Here is a 17,835-nt window from a genome sequence, read left to right as displayed (position 1 = left end):
ATGTTTTAGAGGAAATTGAGAAACGTTTTTCCATTTGGATTGATGATGAAACCGAACGCAACATGCCATTAGGTCAGGCAATAATCATGAAAAAAGCCAGAAGTATTTATAATTATAATCAAAACCAAAGAGAAGATACGAGCGAAAACTTCGCAGCTAGCAGAGATCGGTTCGATAGATTTAAAAAAAGAAGCAATCTCTACAGCATTTGAATCACCCGAGAAGCAGCAAGTGCAGATACTGAAGCTGCTTCAGCCTTTCCATCAACTTTCAGAGCCATAATTGAAAGACGAAATTATCCTCCCGAACTAGTTTTTAATATTGATGAAACGGGACTTTTCTGGAAGAGAATGCCAAAGCGCACATTTATATCGCGAACAAAAGCAAGCACCAGGATTCAAAACTGTAAAAGACTGTTTAACCATTATTCTGGGCAGTAACGATAATGGTGATTTCAAATTAAAACTGTTGCTTGTGTATCATTCCAAAACACCAAGAGTTATGAAGGGAAAGTTAGTTTAAAAATAACTTAAAATTAAAGTGAACTTGTTTATTCTTGGTCGCGTGTTCCCCTATCCCTATTTACTATGTGTTAAAATCACCCCGTTTAAAGCTGTTTCGTTTAGCGCTTTTTCCTCGGAACACATCCTGAGCGTTAATCGAGGTATTACTGTACTTGAATTAGTGTTATAATTTTATAATTTTCAGTTAGTTCTTTACATTCTCTGCATGCATAAATACGATCGACACTGATTTTTAAAAATATTTCTTTGCTCTGTGTACATGATATACTTATTATATATTTATATTCACTATGTACGTGTTACTTATATATTTATATTTAGTTACATATATTATAGTCCTTATAAGGACTGGCTTAAAGGGGCAAAGCAAGAATGCTTTTCATCTTCCCCGTTATCTGTAGCGGACAGTGTAGGGATAAGGTGTTATTGAGCTATAACACCTTATCCCTACTATTGAGCTATAACACCTAAAGCTCTGACCATGGCAGGAGGGTAACAGCAATAGCCAAGCCTCAGTTAGAACTTCATTGGCTACAGCATTGCCATCCATTACCATCTAAGGGTATTAATCACTGCATATCACGGTCCTACACTCTACATATATTATAAGTGCGTGATGCCTATTATATACTTAGTTATTCACACCTTCATTGTCTGCCTGGTTGGCCGAGTGATTAGCGTGTGCATTCTCCAGCCAAGAAACTATGCGTTCGAATCCCGCCAAAGGTATGGATCTGTGATTGTCCTTAAACTCTGTGTAGAAAGGGAATTTGTGACTCTACCACTTATTCTAAGAGAAGACTTCACTCCCCAAATCCTGTGAGGTAGGGGAGTGGCCATACAGCGTCTACGGACGTCACGTTTGATATTTAATATTCATAGGGAGTAACGCTTATGTTTTAGTGTTATATTTGACAAGGATATCTGTATGTGCTTTACAAAAAATTTCGGAGCTATTTCCTAATTGATAAGTTTAAGGGGTTATGTTTGACCAAAAAAAAAAAAAAAAAGTTTTTGGAAGGGTAAAAGAAATATTCCTGAACTATGTTTTGCGTTATGGCCTGCTTTTTGTTATAGATATTTGTAGGGTAAGAAGACGAATAGCTGGGAAGATCGCAAATATCTGATTACGTGAGTAAATTCTCCGTGGAAAACGTCCTTATATACTACCCAGTTTTACATTTGATAGTTTTTTTTTTTTTTTTGAAAGTATGATAATTTGAATATGATAAAGGTTATGATGAAATTTTATTTATTCATTATTCATTTATTACATGCTAAATGACTTTTACTTTTCTCTATTGATGAAATCATTGCAGTAAATATGAGAAAAGATATGATAAAGGTTATAATGAAATTTTATTTATTCATTATTCATTTATTACATGCTAAATGACCTTTACTTTTCTCTATTGATGAAATCATTGCAGTAAATATGAGAAAAGGGTCTTCTAAATTAATATATGAGAAAAGGGTCTTCTACTGTAAATTAATAAATTCTTTTTCGAGAGCTAAAGTTGTTAACAAAGTTTCGAGAACCCTTGAAATAAGGTATTCTCTATGATAAAATGCTACACGCTGTTGTCATTTGTCTTCTTTGCTTTTTTTTTAAATTTAAATTTAAATTTAAAAAAATCATGTATTATTTCAGGATATTATTATGTAGCATAAAATGCTATAAGCTGTTGTCTTTTCTGTTTTAGTAAAATATATTTAAATTTATTCAATTATTAAATTATTATATTATTTCAGTATTACCCTGTAACCAATAAAATTATTGTTTCTAGTAGTCAGAAAAAAATTTAATGGTTTTATACTTTCCTTTCCTCTCCTCTTTTTTAAGAGTATGTTATTTTCAATCAAGGAATAATATCGCTTTGGAGGCGTTACTCTACTTACGGGTTTCTGGTTTGCGCTAAGTCGCGAAACTAGCGGTTTCAGAAGTTATTCCTCCCTGCGACGAAGGTCATGGCAGACAGCATGGCCACTCGAATGTCTAAACGCTTCTACCGACTTGAAGGAATTGAAGATTTGCTGCTTGACAGGGGTGCAACAGCTGAAGCTGAAAATCGGTGGGTGTTTGAAATTTCGTGGGAAGTTGTAAATAAAGGTTAGTAATTCGTCATTTTTCTTAATCTGTTATCTTTTTTTTCCCCCCCTCGAAACATGTTATTGTACGTTGCCCTATCCTTTCCATGCTTTCAAGGTGAGTTAAATCACCTTGACCAGTGGTAATTTTGAAATACATTAATTATTTTTTCTTGTTGAGGTTCATGTTATTAAAAAATCAATAACCCGATGATTTAAATCTGTTATCATTCAATTCAAAAATCAGTGCTATAGCCATAGGGATGCTTTGGAGGGATGAAACGGGAGTCGTGTCTTTATCGGTCATCTCCCGCAGCCGGTTGTATCTAGGGCAGCAGGTGCAAAGCGAGGAGCATATGATGAAAGTATGTATTAAGTAATCAGTTATTTAAAAACGGCATTGCATATCGGCGGAAAGTGGAGCACGTGAGTGTTCTTTTTTAATGCGAAGTTCATATAGCTTGTATAATCTAAGCTTAATAAAAAAAAAAAATGCATGTATGTTGATGGGGGGGGGGGCTAAGAGAGCGAGACGGAAGTTCTAATACCTGAAGCTGCTAGTGTTCGTCCTTGAAGTGGCTCCAAAAAATTCTTAAACTTACGAAAGACAAAAATAATTTTTTTACTCATCAACTTGATTAGGCCAGAGAAAGACTGTTTGACCTGATGTTTTTCACTTTAATTTTTATACGCCGTATTTTACCCGATTCCTGTATGCATTAACAGTGAAACATTGCTGTTAGTTTTTCCATTGATATAAAAATAACACAAGTTGCTTTACCGAAGTCCAAAAATAATAACACATAATAGATTATATCTGTTATTATTATAAATATTCCCATATGTAGTTGACTGAGCTGAACCATATCATATTGTAGTTACAAAATATGAAATAATATATATTTATTATAACTTACTAGTTTGATAATAGGAGTCTGTCATATATATTAATTTGAAGAGAGGCAGCTGACATCATAACCACAAAATTTATTATTCACTCTTTCTCTCTAGGCTTCATCTTTAGAGGACCCTCCCAGGATAAATTTTCCACAGCCTTTTATATATATATATATATAAATAGCAAGAAAACTTTTATATTATGCATTTAGTGGCTTTGAAATGAATAATAGTTTGTTGTTGTAACAATCGTTTTGTATATCTGTAGAAGAAACACCCCAGGAAAAATGAATAATAGTTCACTTCAAAAAATTTGAGCCATGTACATTACAACATAGTTATTGTGCTGCATTTTTAATACTGAAGTGTCTTGATTTGGTTGTTATTAACCAAGAATTCAGAAAGTTATGCTTCATATAGTACCATGCTAGTTTATGATATTGAAGTGCAGTGTAACTACAATAGCAAAATTCCATACTGTGTTTTGGAGGAGAGGACTGAGAGAGTTAATTGGAATGAAGGTTTGTAATGTTGCTGAGTATGTTTCAATAATGGAATACTTAAGTTACCATAATAGTAATAAATATAAAAACAGAGGAAAAGTCATGTAAAAAAACTTATTTAGTGTTAAATTTTCATTTAAGTGTCACGTTCAGTACAGGATTATATAATGGCAATTAAATAATAACAGACAACTGTAAAAAAATGTCAGCTTAGCTAATGTGCGATAATCAAAATAGTCAATAATTATTATTATTACCACCCCAAGACCTCATCAAAGACTCATCTGGGAGGTCCTTTTATCACACACATAGCTCATCATACCATGCTTTAAACACATTCAAACTCTTTGCAGACACCATATTCTCAGGCAAAGCATTCTAGTCATTCACAACTCTGCACGAATAAAACCTGCCTCTCACTCCCCTACTCACACCCTTTTTATACAGTTTCCAGGGATGACCTCTGGTTCTCCCCTGATCTCCACTATTCTCTGTAAAACTTCTCCAACATTGATCCTATAACAACCCCTTACCAACTTGTAGGTCTCTATCATATCTCCCCTTTTCCTCCTGTCCACCAGACTCTGCAAATTACATCTTCTCAATCTTTTCTCATACTCGACATTCCAGAGGTCAGAAACTACCTTAGTCAGTCGCCTTTGGACCCTTTCCAACATCTCTTCATCCTTCTGAAAACCAGGTGACCAAATCTGGACACAATAGTCCATGTGTGGCCTAATTAAAGCCTTATACAAAGGAACAAGAATCTCCCTACTTTTACATGTCAGTGTCCTCTGCATCATTCCCAGAAGCCTTTGTGTTGTCTTCGCAATTTTGGCAATGCGTCCCCTAAATTTTAGATCCTTATCCACTATCACCCAACAAATTAATTTCCTAACAAAAAAAAAAAAAAAAGATATATTAAGTTAGTACTTTTAAACCTGCTAATCTTTCCTCTCTTACCCAAAGTATCTCCTTTGTGGGAGACAGGCTAGACCATTGGATCTGTTTAAGTTAGACAACCAAGTAACGATTCACTTGCTAATCTTTCCTAATTTTATATGTTCATCCTTGAAATGGCTCCAAAAAATTCTTAAACTTATGAAAGACAAAAATAATTTTTTTACTTATCAACTTTATTAGGCCAAAGAAAGACTTGGTTGTTATTGATGTTGTTCATGTTATTTATGTATATATAGATCATGGCCCCCACAAGGGTGGAGCTGACAGGGCTTTAGCCTGGGGGCCCAGAATTAGGAGCCCGTCTTGTCAGGTCGGCCAGTTAAGTGAGACTAACAAAAGACAAAAAGAAACTTTATAAAATATGAATGAATATGTGCCAAGAGGGAGTACTAGCTTTTGCAATCGTTTCCAACCCATTATCCATCTTTTCAGACTTATGGTTACTCTTCTGAACTTCCCATTCTAAAGGATTTACTTTAGTTTTCAGTTTTCGTTCGCCCATCTCGCTTTCTCCTTCAACACTGAACACAATTAAAGGCTTGGAAAAATATTTCAGATCTTATAAAGGTATGCTAATGACAATGTTTTGGCACAACATATTAGCAAATATTGACAATAAGCGCATTATTATACAAAGTAAAGGAATATCTTTTGAGGTCGAGTCCAGACTTATAAGAGAATTAGTGCAAGAGATACAACACTTACGTGACTTGTGGGAAAGTGTTGTCCAAGAAGCAAAAGTAGTTGCTGAAGCAATTAGTGTGTAACCTCAATTTTGCAAAAATCGAGAAACTACTGTAGAACCTGAACAAGATTTCAAAATTTCTGTAATTTATCCAGTATTGGATTTCATTATGAATGATTTAAAAACAAGGTGTGAAGCAGCAGATAATGTATGTGAATTATTCTCATCTATTTTAAATTTCCACAACTTGGATGATGGTCAACTTATCGCAAAAGCAGCAAAACTTGTGAAAAAGATCTGTCAGTAGAGTTATTGAATGAAATTCTTCACCTTAAAAGTATTCATAAGATAGTTTTTGTTTCAGCTGAAAGATCATTCAGAAGACTGGCTAGTTCATTGAAAACATGGCAAAGAAGCACAAGTAGCCAATAACGACTTAATCACCCAGCAATTCTGTGCATCAAAAATGATTTGGCTAAGCAAGTTGATTTTACTGACATAATTGATAAATTTGCATCGACAAAAGCTAGAAAATATACTTTGAAGTAATTTTGAATATTATTATTAGTTTGTATTATGTAGATGTTGGTAATTTTTTAAATAAATATTACTTTTGTGTTATCATTTAAACTAATTGATCCTAAACCATGGAGACTGTATAGCAATGCCTTGTCCTTAACCTGAGCAACAGGTAGGGGAGGGCCCGCCAAAAATCCTGGCCTGGGTGCCTGCTTCAGGATGTGGAGGCCATGATATAGATATATATAAGGAAACTATTGACAATTTTAGTTATCTTACATTAACTGGTAACTAAGGTGATGCTTTTTAGAATTGTCTGTTATTGGTTAATTGCCTAATTTACCTAATCTACTATTACTTAGGTGAAAATTTATTATTATTCAGGCCTCCATTTAATCAAATGGAGTCAAAAGACTCATCGCCGGAGGTCCTTTCTAGGAAACACAAAGCCTATAATACCACTCTTTGAACTCATTGACCATTCTCGTTCTCGCCACTCTATCAGGCAGTGCATTCCACGGTTCAACCACCCTCCATGCAAAGAAACCACTCCTCGCCCTCTTGCTCGCAGCTTCCTTTCGTAACTTCCAGGGATGGCCCCTTGTCATCACTCCTTCCTGCTGTTCCACAAGCAAAAGAACTCCCCAGTGTCATGGGGAGTTCTTTTAACCACCTCTCAACAGTTTAAAAGTCTCAATCATATCACCTCTCCTTCTATTTACCAAACTCTGCAGTCCACATTCCCTCAGCCAATCCTCATAACTAACATTGTACAGTCCTGAAACCATCTTTGTTATCTGCCTCTGTACCCTTTCCACAGTTAATTTATCCCATCCCCCTTGAAATCCTGGGGACCAAATTTGAGAACAATAGTCTAAGTGTGGTCTGATCAGGGTCTTATACAATGGAATGATAACTGTTTTATCTCTGCAGGTCAGCATCCTTCTCAGTATTGCAGCAATCCTCAGTGTTACCTTCACCACCTTTGTAATATGTCCCCTGAATTTCAGGTTTCAATCAATCATCAACCTCCCAGATCTCTTGTCTTCCCTACTTCCTCCAATAGAGTATTTTGCTGCTGTATTAAACTGACACTCCCCATTCAAATTCATTCATTTAAAGTTGCAAATTTTAACTAAGTATCATTATGTGAGTTTTCATGATTGTATTATTGTGATGCTGAGTAGAGCAAAAAAGACACTGGCTTACTGAACTTCATTTAAAAAAAAAATTATAACAATACTTGAAGTCATAAGACTTCAGTTTTCTTTATGAGAGCATCTTTTTTTTTTAATCTAGTATTTTCCAGCTAAAAGGGTGCATCTATCTGTAGATATATCTTCCATAATTAACTGGTATTCACATTTAAGAAAGAATTATGCTGAAACAAATGTGCCTACATTAAGTGCCTTTTTTACACGAGCAGTATTTGTACAGCTATAAGGAGAATTTAGTAAATCAGAAATAAATGTTATAAGATAAGAAAAACAGAATTTGAAACTCAGTACAAGTATTCCCAAACTTTTCTATCTTACACGCATTAAACTTTTTAGAAATTCATTCTTTGCATTTCCTCAAGAATTGCAATTGAACAGATTTGAAAATTAGCTATGAGTATATATTTTTAAAAAAAAATAATATAAAGCTAAATATAATCTTTTCAAATATAACTTCCGATATTCAATTTCCTGTATGTTATGTTATATTTATGGCAAATTCAAATTTAAAAATACATTTGGAGTGTTTATGCAAACATATATTTTTCTTTACTTTCTAAACTGCTGAAGCTGCAAGTTTGAATCTTATAGCATGCTGTGATGACTAAACTACCTCAACTAAGCAGAGGATTTTAAAGATGTTTCTCTATATGTTAAAAAAAACAGTGTTTCATATTGATAACATGCAACCACTTATATCCAAGGGGGGAAGAATTCCCATTATGGAAACCTCCGACTTAGAAATATATACACGTTTGCACAAGAATAATGTTTAATTTTCAAAATATTTCGATCTGAATATTACAGACCATCTTCAGTGGCTACATAGGAATAGTTTTAAAAAAAAAAGTGGAACATGAACAGTTGATCATTCACACATAGAACGAGTCGCATGATGTCATATCGCTAAGTATTAGGAGAGTAAACATTTTTAAAGTCATAATTAAAGATATTAATTCATAAATTCATAAATAACATTAGACTAATATAGGAAATTTACAAAAAATAAAAATAAAAAATTAATGTGTTATCCTGATTAAACTTTCCCAAATTTTTGATATAGATATACATTCATTACGATTCAAGTTAGGACGTTGAAGTAAGGCCTCCACACTTTCTTTAAATAAACGTTCAAATTTGTAGCAACATCTGTGTAGGAGGAGAGTCTTGGACCAAAGGATGTTGTGGCTTGTTTCTAATCTATGCTGAGCTAATCCAGATTTCTCAGGTTTGTTGTGTTGAATTGATGACTGATGCTCTTGAATTATTTTTTCTATAGAACGTCCAGTTTATCCAAAGTAGGAAAGATTACAATTACAAGGAACTTGATACACGCTAGGTAGAGACAAGGTTGAGCGTTTTTTGTAAATTTCCTATATTAGTCTAATGTTATTTCTGAATTTCTGAATTAATATCTTTAATTATGACTTCAAAAATGTTTACTCTCCTAATACTTAGCGATATGACATCATGCGACTCGTTCTATGTGTGAATGATCAATTGTTCATATTCCACTTTTTTTTTTTTTGAAACTATTCCTATGTAGCCACTGAAGATGGTCTGTAATATTCAGACCGAAATATTTGGCAAATTAAACATTATTCTTGTGCAAACGTGTATATATTTCTAATCATTATGTCACAAGTATCGTTAAAAAATCAAATTTTATTCCTTCACAGGGAAAACTTCACAAAAAAACTGGTAAATTAGGTAAACTATCAGTAACTCACAAGTGAGGATCATCTTTTTAAAAAAATGCCGTGACAACAAGATAATTCCTAACTTCGCTAAGATTAAAGAAACCATTAAATCTCCTGGAGCTCATAATATTTACAGGAACACCAGTTTATCTTTAATCCGTAATGAACTCAGAGCAGCTAAACATAATCTGGCTATTAACATTCGTCAAGTTTCTGATATCCACCTATATCTCCACAAACTTAGAACCACATCTTTCAAACATAGTTCTGAATGTAGCTAAACGCTCTTTACAGTGTTCATATAAAAAACAGAATCAACATCTAAATCACAAATATGATGTTCTTGTTTCTAAACAAATCAAGCCGTTCCAAGTTCCAGATAATTGGATCGTCAACATATCTGGTCGGCCTTTAACTAATAATGAAACACTCATCCTCTCAAAAGGACATGATTTCTCTATAGTCCCTAAAAAGATTCCATATCTAGATTTTCTAGTTAATATCGAACGGAACCTCATTCATCTGTCAAGTGAAAAAGCTAATGCTCTCTGTCTAGAAGTTGCTTCTTTGCTACTTAAAGCCAATCTTCCTCCTTTGAACATATCTCCTTCTGAAAAGAAAGCTATACATTCCTTAAGAAACAACAATCACCTCATCATTACTAAAGCTGACAAGGGGAAAGCAACAGTAATTATGGACTCTTCAAACTATAGAAGAAAACTTTCCCTTTTACCTCGAGATCACTCAACATACCAAGAACTCAATTACAATCCAACCAATAGACAACTGAAGAAATTAAATTCCCTGCTAGATGTGGTCATAAGTTTGGATGTAGACACTATTGAAAGACAAAAAACTCATTTTGCAAAGCCTCCCAGGTTTTACGGTCTACCAAAAATACACAAAAATACTCTTCGCCCTAGTGGAGAATTGTATTGATTCTCCTACTTATCACATAGCTAAATATCTATCTAAATTATTGAAATCACACATTGGCAACTCACGCTCTTTTTTTGAAAAGCTCTTTTGATTTCTTAAATAAATTGAAAAACATCACTTTACAACCTACAGATCTTATGGTTATCTTTGATATAGAATCTTTATATATGAATGTACCTCTCGAAGAGACTTTAGAATTACTTGCTGACATCTTCCCACAAGATATTATAAAGTTATTTGATTTCGTAATACACTCTGGATATTTCTTATGTCAAAACAAATTTTACAACCAAGTGGAAGGAACAGCCATGGGAAGTCCACTCTCTCTCTCTCTCCTGCTCTTGCCAACTTTTATTTAGAACATCTAGAAGAAGTCCTGTTCTCATCTATATTCCCTCACCCATCCTTTTAGGTTAGATATATAGACGACATCTTTGCTGGATGGCCTCACAACGGAGTCTCCTTACCTTCCTTTTTAAGCAGTATCAATTCCTTACATCCTCCTATAAAGTTTACTATGGAGAATGAAAAACACAAGTTATCTTTTTTAGATGTTTTTCTTATCCATTCACCTTCTGGTATTCTTACAACAACAGTTTACAGAAAACCAACTTTCACAGGTCGTTATATTCTCAAAGAATCTGCCCATCATCCTTGTCAAAAAACAGGAATCATAAAATGTTTAATCCGACGAGCTAAGAACTTTCGACTATCAAACATCACATGAAACTAAATGGCTTCTCCGAAAAGAGTACACAACATCTTTTCAATTCTTACAATCCAACACAGAACAGCAAAGATTCAATGCATTGAGTTCCAATTCCTTACATTTCCAGGATTTCAGAACCAATTTCAAGAATTCTGAAGAAATATGATTTAACAGCCACTTATATACCTATTAACAAATTATCCACCCATTTTCCTTCATCTAAAGATAAACGCTCAACCTTGTCTCCACCTGGTGTGTATCAAGTTCCTTGTAATTGTAATCTTTCCTACTTTGGACAAACTGGACGTTCTATAGAAAAAATAATTCAAGAGCATCAGTCATCAATTCAACACAACAAACCTGAGAAATCTGGATTAGCTCAGCATGGATTAGAAACAAGCCACAACATCCTTTGGTCCAAGACTCTCCTTCTACACAGATGTCACTACAAATTTGAACGTTTATTTAAAGAAAGTGTGGAGGCCTTACTTCAACGTCCTAACTTGAATCGTAATGACTGTAATATCTATATCAAAAATTTGGGAAAGTTTAATCAGGATAACACTTTTTTTTTTTTTTTTTGTAAATTTCCTATATTAGTCTAATGTTATATGTTATTTAAGATTATTATATGAATTTCTGAATTAATATCTTTAATTATTACTTTAAAAATGTCTACTCTTCTAATACTTGGTGATATGAGATCACGTGGCTCGTTCTATGTGTGAATGATCAATTGTTCATATTCCACTTTGTTTTTTAAAACTATTCCTATGTAGCCACTGAAGATGGTCTGTAATATTCAGACCGAAATATTTGGCAAATTAAACATTATTCTTGTGCAAACGTGTATATATATATATTTCTAATCATTATGTCACAAGTATCGTTAAGAAATCAAACACTCTGACTTTGTGTGTGTGTGTGTGTGTGTGTGTGTGTGTACACACACATATTATTATGTTATATATATATACAGGGTGTTCGGGATAAATTTGACAGTTTCGTAAGGAAAAAGAAAATCTTCTTTGTATCTATTAAATTTAATGAATTGACAAAAAAACATTACAGGCAGAGTTAATTACAATACTATCAACAAGATTTACTCAAAATAACCACCATTAGCATCGATCACAGCTTCAATTCTGCTTCGGAACCTCGAACAAGCTGATGCTACAGTCTCCCTGGGAAGGGCCGCAAAAACTGTTTTAATTTTATCCATTAACTGGGCTTTTGTATTACTGGAAGTGCGATTGGTGTCTTTTTCAACTGCGCCCCATACAAAATAATCCATGGGGTTAAGGTCTGGGGAGTTTGGAGGCCAAACATTTGGACTGGTGAAGTCGTAGAAATTTTCAGACAACCATTTTTGACTTTTCCCAGAGGTGTGGCAAGGGGCCGAATCCTGCTGCCATACATACGGCCTACCATTGGCTACCCTTGTTATCCAGGGCTTGACTACAGTTAGCAACTCCACGAACAAAGCCCGAATTCCAATGCCAGGGTTCTTCAACACCTGTTCCTGCAGATTTGCGAGGAATTCTGCTGTACGAACGCAATCAGATCGTCTGCTAGGGATCTTTCTTCTTGCTACATCCTCGTAGTCACCATTGCAAGTCTCTAGTTCATGCCTGATTGTTTTTACTGTATTCAGGGAGCATTGGGCAGCAGTCGTAATATCCTTATTTTGATGGCGGGCACGAATCATCATGATACAAGTTATTCTCTTCCATGATTCAGGTGGGTTCCAGCTATCCATCCTTTCTGACATCTTGTATATGAATGAAGAAGGGTCCAAACTTTTAAATGAAGAGAAGTGTGTGTTAATACATGTAACTTACGGAAAAATATAATTAATTATAAATATGTCAAATTTATCCCGAACACCCTATATATATATATATATATATATATATATATATATATATATTTTTTATTATTTTTTTTTTTAAATATATATATATATTTTAAATATTGACCCAACATGTGAAAAGTTGCATAACCTGTAGCACAGCAGTGCCATATGTGGTCAGTAGTAAAGAAAAAAGAAGAGATCTTTCTTTGAAGAGATAGAATGAAAGAGGAGAAGGATGAGAAGTTAGTATAGTAAGTTTTTAGCTGAACTGTTTGCTTTTACATTCTCAGAGGAAAGGAGGAGAGTGATGGTAGCCAGTTTGAAGGAGTAGTGCCTATGAAATACCTATAGAAAAAGTAAAAACAAATCTATAAGAAAGCAATTGGAGTGAATCTGTGATCTTCTATTAAGCATATTACTCTCTTCTGGATTGCATGAAGCATTTTTAGGGAGGCTTTTTTTCATCATCATCAAATTCCTGATATGTACCCTCAAGGGGTGTATATGGTTTATAGTTTATTTGGCACAAAAACTACAAAGGTCATACTGTGCCTTAAAGGTTACAACATTAGCATTTACAGAAAATTTTAAAACAATATGTCCGTACAAGAATCTAGTTTCACAAAGCAGCATCTCTTGGTAAACAGAACTGCTGCAGAGGGCACAGCAACACACAAGGTCAGAGGTTATTACAGTAGTGCAAAAATAGTTAACAATATAAGTTAATACATAAAATATGAAACACTAAGCCAAGGAATGCAGTATCTACATATATGTAAAATTCTAATAATGCCTTTATAGCAGTACAAAAATAGGCAAAAAGGGATTATTATACAATATGCATGGATGAAAATTAAATTTAGCAATGCAGTAGAAACAGAATTTAGAATACATATAAACAGAATTACTAGAAAGTACACAAATAGGTAAGATGTCCTACAGCACTACATGATTATTCGAAAAATAAAGTAGTAAATAAGATGCATACACAAAATGTATGTTAAGTGATGAAGTATCTACATATAAACAAAATTACTGCAGAGGTTTCAGCAGTACATAAATAGATAATTATAGGTAAACATATGTATATACAAAACAAGTCAAGGAAAGCAGTGTCTACATCTAGTAAGATTACAACAAACATTATTATACTAATACTTAAAGAGTCGGAAAGGAATTATTATACAGCATTGATGCATAAAATTTAAGTTTAGCATTATGGTATTTACATATTAACAAAATTACAGCAGGTGATACAAATATTATTATTATTATTATTATTCCTGATACCTCCAAGGAGTCCGAAGACTCATCGCGGGAGGACATCTACAACTGTCTCTACACCTAACCGCTACTATGAATCATCTCCATCAACGCCATCTACCGCCCACCTCCAACACCACCACAACTAGTAATTTTTGTCTGTAAATTGAGTGTGTTCTGAAGGGCCGATTTGTATGTATGCGGGATGAAAAACCTGAGTTTCTGGGAGAAAAAACCCTGCTACCTCCGTATGAGATCGGCTAACTCACCTTCGAATTGAAATCGACCAGATAAAGATTCCTCCCGTCGCGACGAGAATCGAACTTAGGCCTATTCCAATCGAAGGGCGCAGTGTGCCGTCGTTCTTCCAATTGCGCTACAGAGGCGCTATATACAAGATCAAGGCCCACGGTAATGCATAATTGGTCAGATTTAACCTAATGAATAATATATACTTATAAAAGTTAAGTTAAGCAAAACAAAGTATTTATATATAAACAAATTTATGGTCAAATGTGTTTGTACAAATTAATTCTTTCTAAAAAATTAAAAACCTCGTGCAATTTGCCTGAGTCTACTAGCATTTCTCTGAGCATATATGGCTTGGTTAGATAGGTGAAAACTTCATTCCTCTCTCATGTAAATTTTTGACAATCTACCAGAATATGATGAATAGTGAGATGTATGTTGCATTTTTCACATATGGGCGGATCATCAGCTCTCAGTAAATGAGAATGTGTAAGGTGACTGTGACCTATGCAGAGCCTGGCAAGGACAACCTCCTCCCTTCTCTTTGTTTGTTGACTAGAATGCCAGTGTTTAATTTCAGGTTTAATGTTATATAATTTGTTTGTTGATGTTTCTTGCTATGTTAACTCCCACTGAGCAATTAGCTTTGATCTTAAAAGTTGTCTGTAGTCTGTATAGGGAACTGTCAAAATAGTATATGGAGAAGGTATGGGCTGATTTAGCAGCTGCAGCCTCATTTCCTTTGATTCCGATGTGGCTGGGAATCCAGCAGAACTGAACATCGAAATTAAGGATTTTCATTTTGTGAAGCAGGTGTAGCACTTCATAAAGTACTGGATGAGGATTATACATAGGAGAGGAGATAGCCTGTAAAGAGCTCAATGAGTCTGTATAAATTATACACTTTTGGTAGCAGTTTTCTTTTATAGCATATAAAAGAAAACTGCTACATAAGTGCAAGCTGAGTGGCATGTAACTCTGCTGTATAATTACTGCAGTCTTGTGGGATCTGATTTGAGATAATAATGTCAGGAAACAGCAGCAGCACAGCCAACAGAGGTGTTAGTTCTTGAACCATCAGTATAGATGGGTAAGAAATCAGCGTGTGCTGCTCTGTTTGCATTAAACAATTGTAGGTAAATGGATGATGGGGTATAAGATTTCTGTAGCTGACAAAGTGAGAGGTTGCAGGAGATGGTGTGCAAACCTGCCATGGAGGAATGTTATGTTTAGTGTAGCTAATGTTGTCAACATTTATACTAGCAGCTTGCACAGTTTCTTTAATACGCATACCAAAAGGATGTATAGCAGTTTGATGTGTGTGATATTGAGCTTCCCAATGCAGAGAGAAGATACTATTTCATGTAGGGTGATCTGGGAGAGATTTTATTTTTAGGGCGTAATTAAGAGACAACTATTTCCATTGAAGTGATAGAGCCGGTTCATTTGCTTCTACATAGAGACTTGGAGTGGGTGAGGTGAGAAAGGCACCAGTAGCTATCCGTATACCCTGATGATGGTTCGAATCCAACCATCGTAGGTTACTCTGTCTTGCTGAACCATAGACTTGGGACCCATAATCCAGCTTTGAACGTATAAGAAACGGAGCAATGAATCTCATTCGGCACCAAACCCAGTAGAGGATAGTGCGAAGGAGGTTCAAAGTTCTTTTGCACTTTTCTCTTAGTTGACGAATGTGTGCTAGAAATGTGAGTTTCTCTCAAAAATGAGTCTCAAGAACTTGGTTTCTGTAGTTACTGGAATAACAGAAGGTCCCATTCTTAGTTCAGGATCTGGATGATGAGTGCATTTTTGACAGAAGTGTACACAGACACTTTTTTCAGTTGAAAATCTAAACCTGTTATTAAGAGCCCACAGAGAGACATGATCAGTTGCTTGCTGAAGTTGTCTTTCAATTACCTCATGTTATGTGAGTGACAGTAAATTGTGAAGTCATCAGCATATAAAGCATTGTCTACAGTGGGAGGAAGCTGTTCAATGATTGAGTTGATTTTAATAGCAAAAAGGGTTACACTTAAGACAGAGCCTTGGGGAACACCTTGTTCTTGAAGATATGGTCGAGATAGTGTACTTCCCACTCTGACTTGGAAAGTTCGCCTGGACAGAAAGTTTTTAATAAATATAGGGAGGTGTCCTTTGAGACCTAGGTTATAGAGGTCTTTTAATATGCCATATCTCCAGGTTGTGTCATAAGCTTTTTCCATGTCAAAAAAAACCGAGACAAGATGTTCTTGCTTCAGAAATGCATCTCTTATACAAGTTTTTAACCGAACTAAATGGTCTCAAGTTGATCGATGTCTACGGAAACCACATTGTGTATTGGAAAGAAGACTGTTGTTTCTAAATACCAGAGAAGTCTTACATTAACCATTTTCTCTAGTATCTTGCAAAGGCAGCTGGTCAGAGCAATGGGTCGATAATTATTTGCTTGTGTTGGATCTTTTCCTGGATTTGGGATAGCAATGACAATTGACTTATGCCAAGAATTTGGAAACTCTTCCTCTGCAAGTATTCTATTGTATAATAAGAGAAGAAGATCCATAGAAGATGATGGTAGATGTTTTATCATTTCATAATGGATGTCATCGGGTCCTACTGCACGGGTGAGATTGTAGGAGAGCTCTTTTTAGTTCCTCCTTGACAAATGGCTGATTATATGGCTGAAAAATGTTGGAAAATTAAACCTTTGTTTCTCTTGCTGTTCTTTCAGTATTAAAAATTCCGGAGAATATGAAGCTGTTGCTGAGATTTTAGCAAAAGTTTCTCCCAAAGTATCTGCAATAGCTTTGGGATCAGCAAGAGCACTTCCATTATAGTCTAAGGTGAACAAACAATGTGTACTATATCTGCCTTTCATTTTCCGGATTTTATCCCATACAATTTTTGGACGGGTCATTTGATTAATTGATGTAGTAAATTGGATCCATGATTGTTTTTGACTCTGACGTCTTACAAAACGTGCTTTGGCTCAAGCACGCTTGAAAATTATTAAATTTGATGTGGTGGGGTATCTACGAAATATGCTTCATGCTCTGTGTTGATCTTTTTTGGCTGCCTGACATTCTGGGGTCCACCAAGGCTGTGGATAGACTGGAAATCGAGATGATGTTTTTGGGATGGAGGTTGTTGCTGCCTGGACAATGCATTCTGTTATATATTTTACAGCTTCATTGATAGGTGTTTGACTGATGGCATCAGCATTAAATTTTACAAGATGAGAGAAAGTGTTCCAGTCAGCCTGGTTCATTTTCCACATAGGTATCCGTGTGGGTGAACATGGTTCTTGTGAAGACATTGTACAGAGAACAGGAAAGTGATCACCTCCATATATGTTCTCTTCAATGTCCCACATGAGCAGTGGAAGAATGGAAGGGAACAGGTTGTAAGATCAATTGCAGAATATGAGCAGGTAAGCATACGGAAGAAAGTATTGAGTTTATTATTTAGAAGGGAAAGGTTATTATTATCAAGAATTTTTTTTCAATGATTCGACTCTCATCTATTAGTGTTGGCACTACCCCATAGAGTATTGTGACTGTTAAAGTCGCCATCAAAAGTATGGGTTCAGGCAGTTGTGAGATAAGGTTATCAAGATCAATTTCATTTAACTCAGCATTTGGTGGTAAATAAATTGAACATGCTGTAATAAGGAATCCCACAGAGAAGCGAATCGCTACCACTTCGAGAGAAGTATTAAGTTGGA

At 35.0% G+C, this 17,835-nt stretch overlaps 1 protein-coding gene across 1 annotated transcript in view; it reads left to right on the top strand.

The window, feature by feature from the left end:
• Positions 1–2,456: 2,456 nt before the first annotated feature.
• Positions 2,457–17,835, top strand: part of Glys (glycogen [starch] synthase) — a 214,126-nt gene continuing 198,747 nt past the window's right edge. Inside the window, exon 1 of the mRNA XM_090393684.1 lies at positions 2,457–2,634. Coding sequence (XP_090249810.1) covers positions 2,493–2,634 — 142 coding nt within the window. The 5' untranslated portion in view covers positions 2,457–2,492. The remainder of the gene's footprint in view (positions 2,635–17,835) is intronic.

This window comes from Typopeltis vanoorti, chromosome 6 (genome assembly GCF_054136105.1).
Source record: "Typopeltis vanoorti isolate ZY-2024b chromosome 6, IOZ_Tvanoo_1.0, whole genome shotgun sequence".
Taxonomy (NCBI): Eukaryota; Metazoa; Arthropoda; class Arachnida; order Uropygi; family Thelyphonidae; genus Typopeltis; species Typopeltis vanoorti.
The sequence above is the reverse complement of the archived record's forward strand: the minus strand, read 5'-3'. Positions and strand labels throughout refer to the sequence as shown.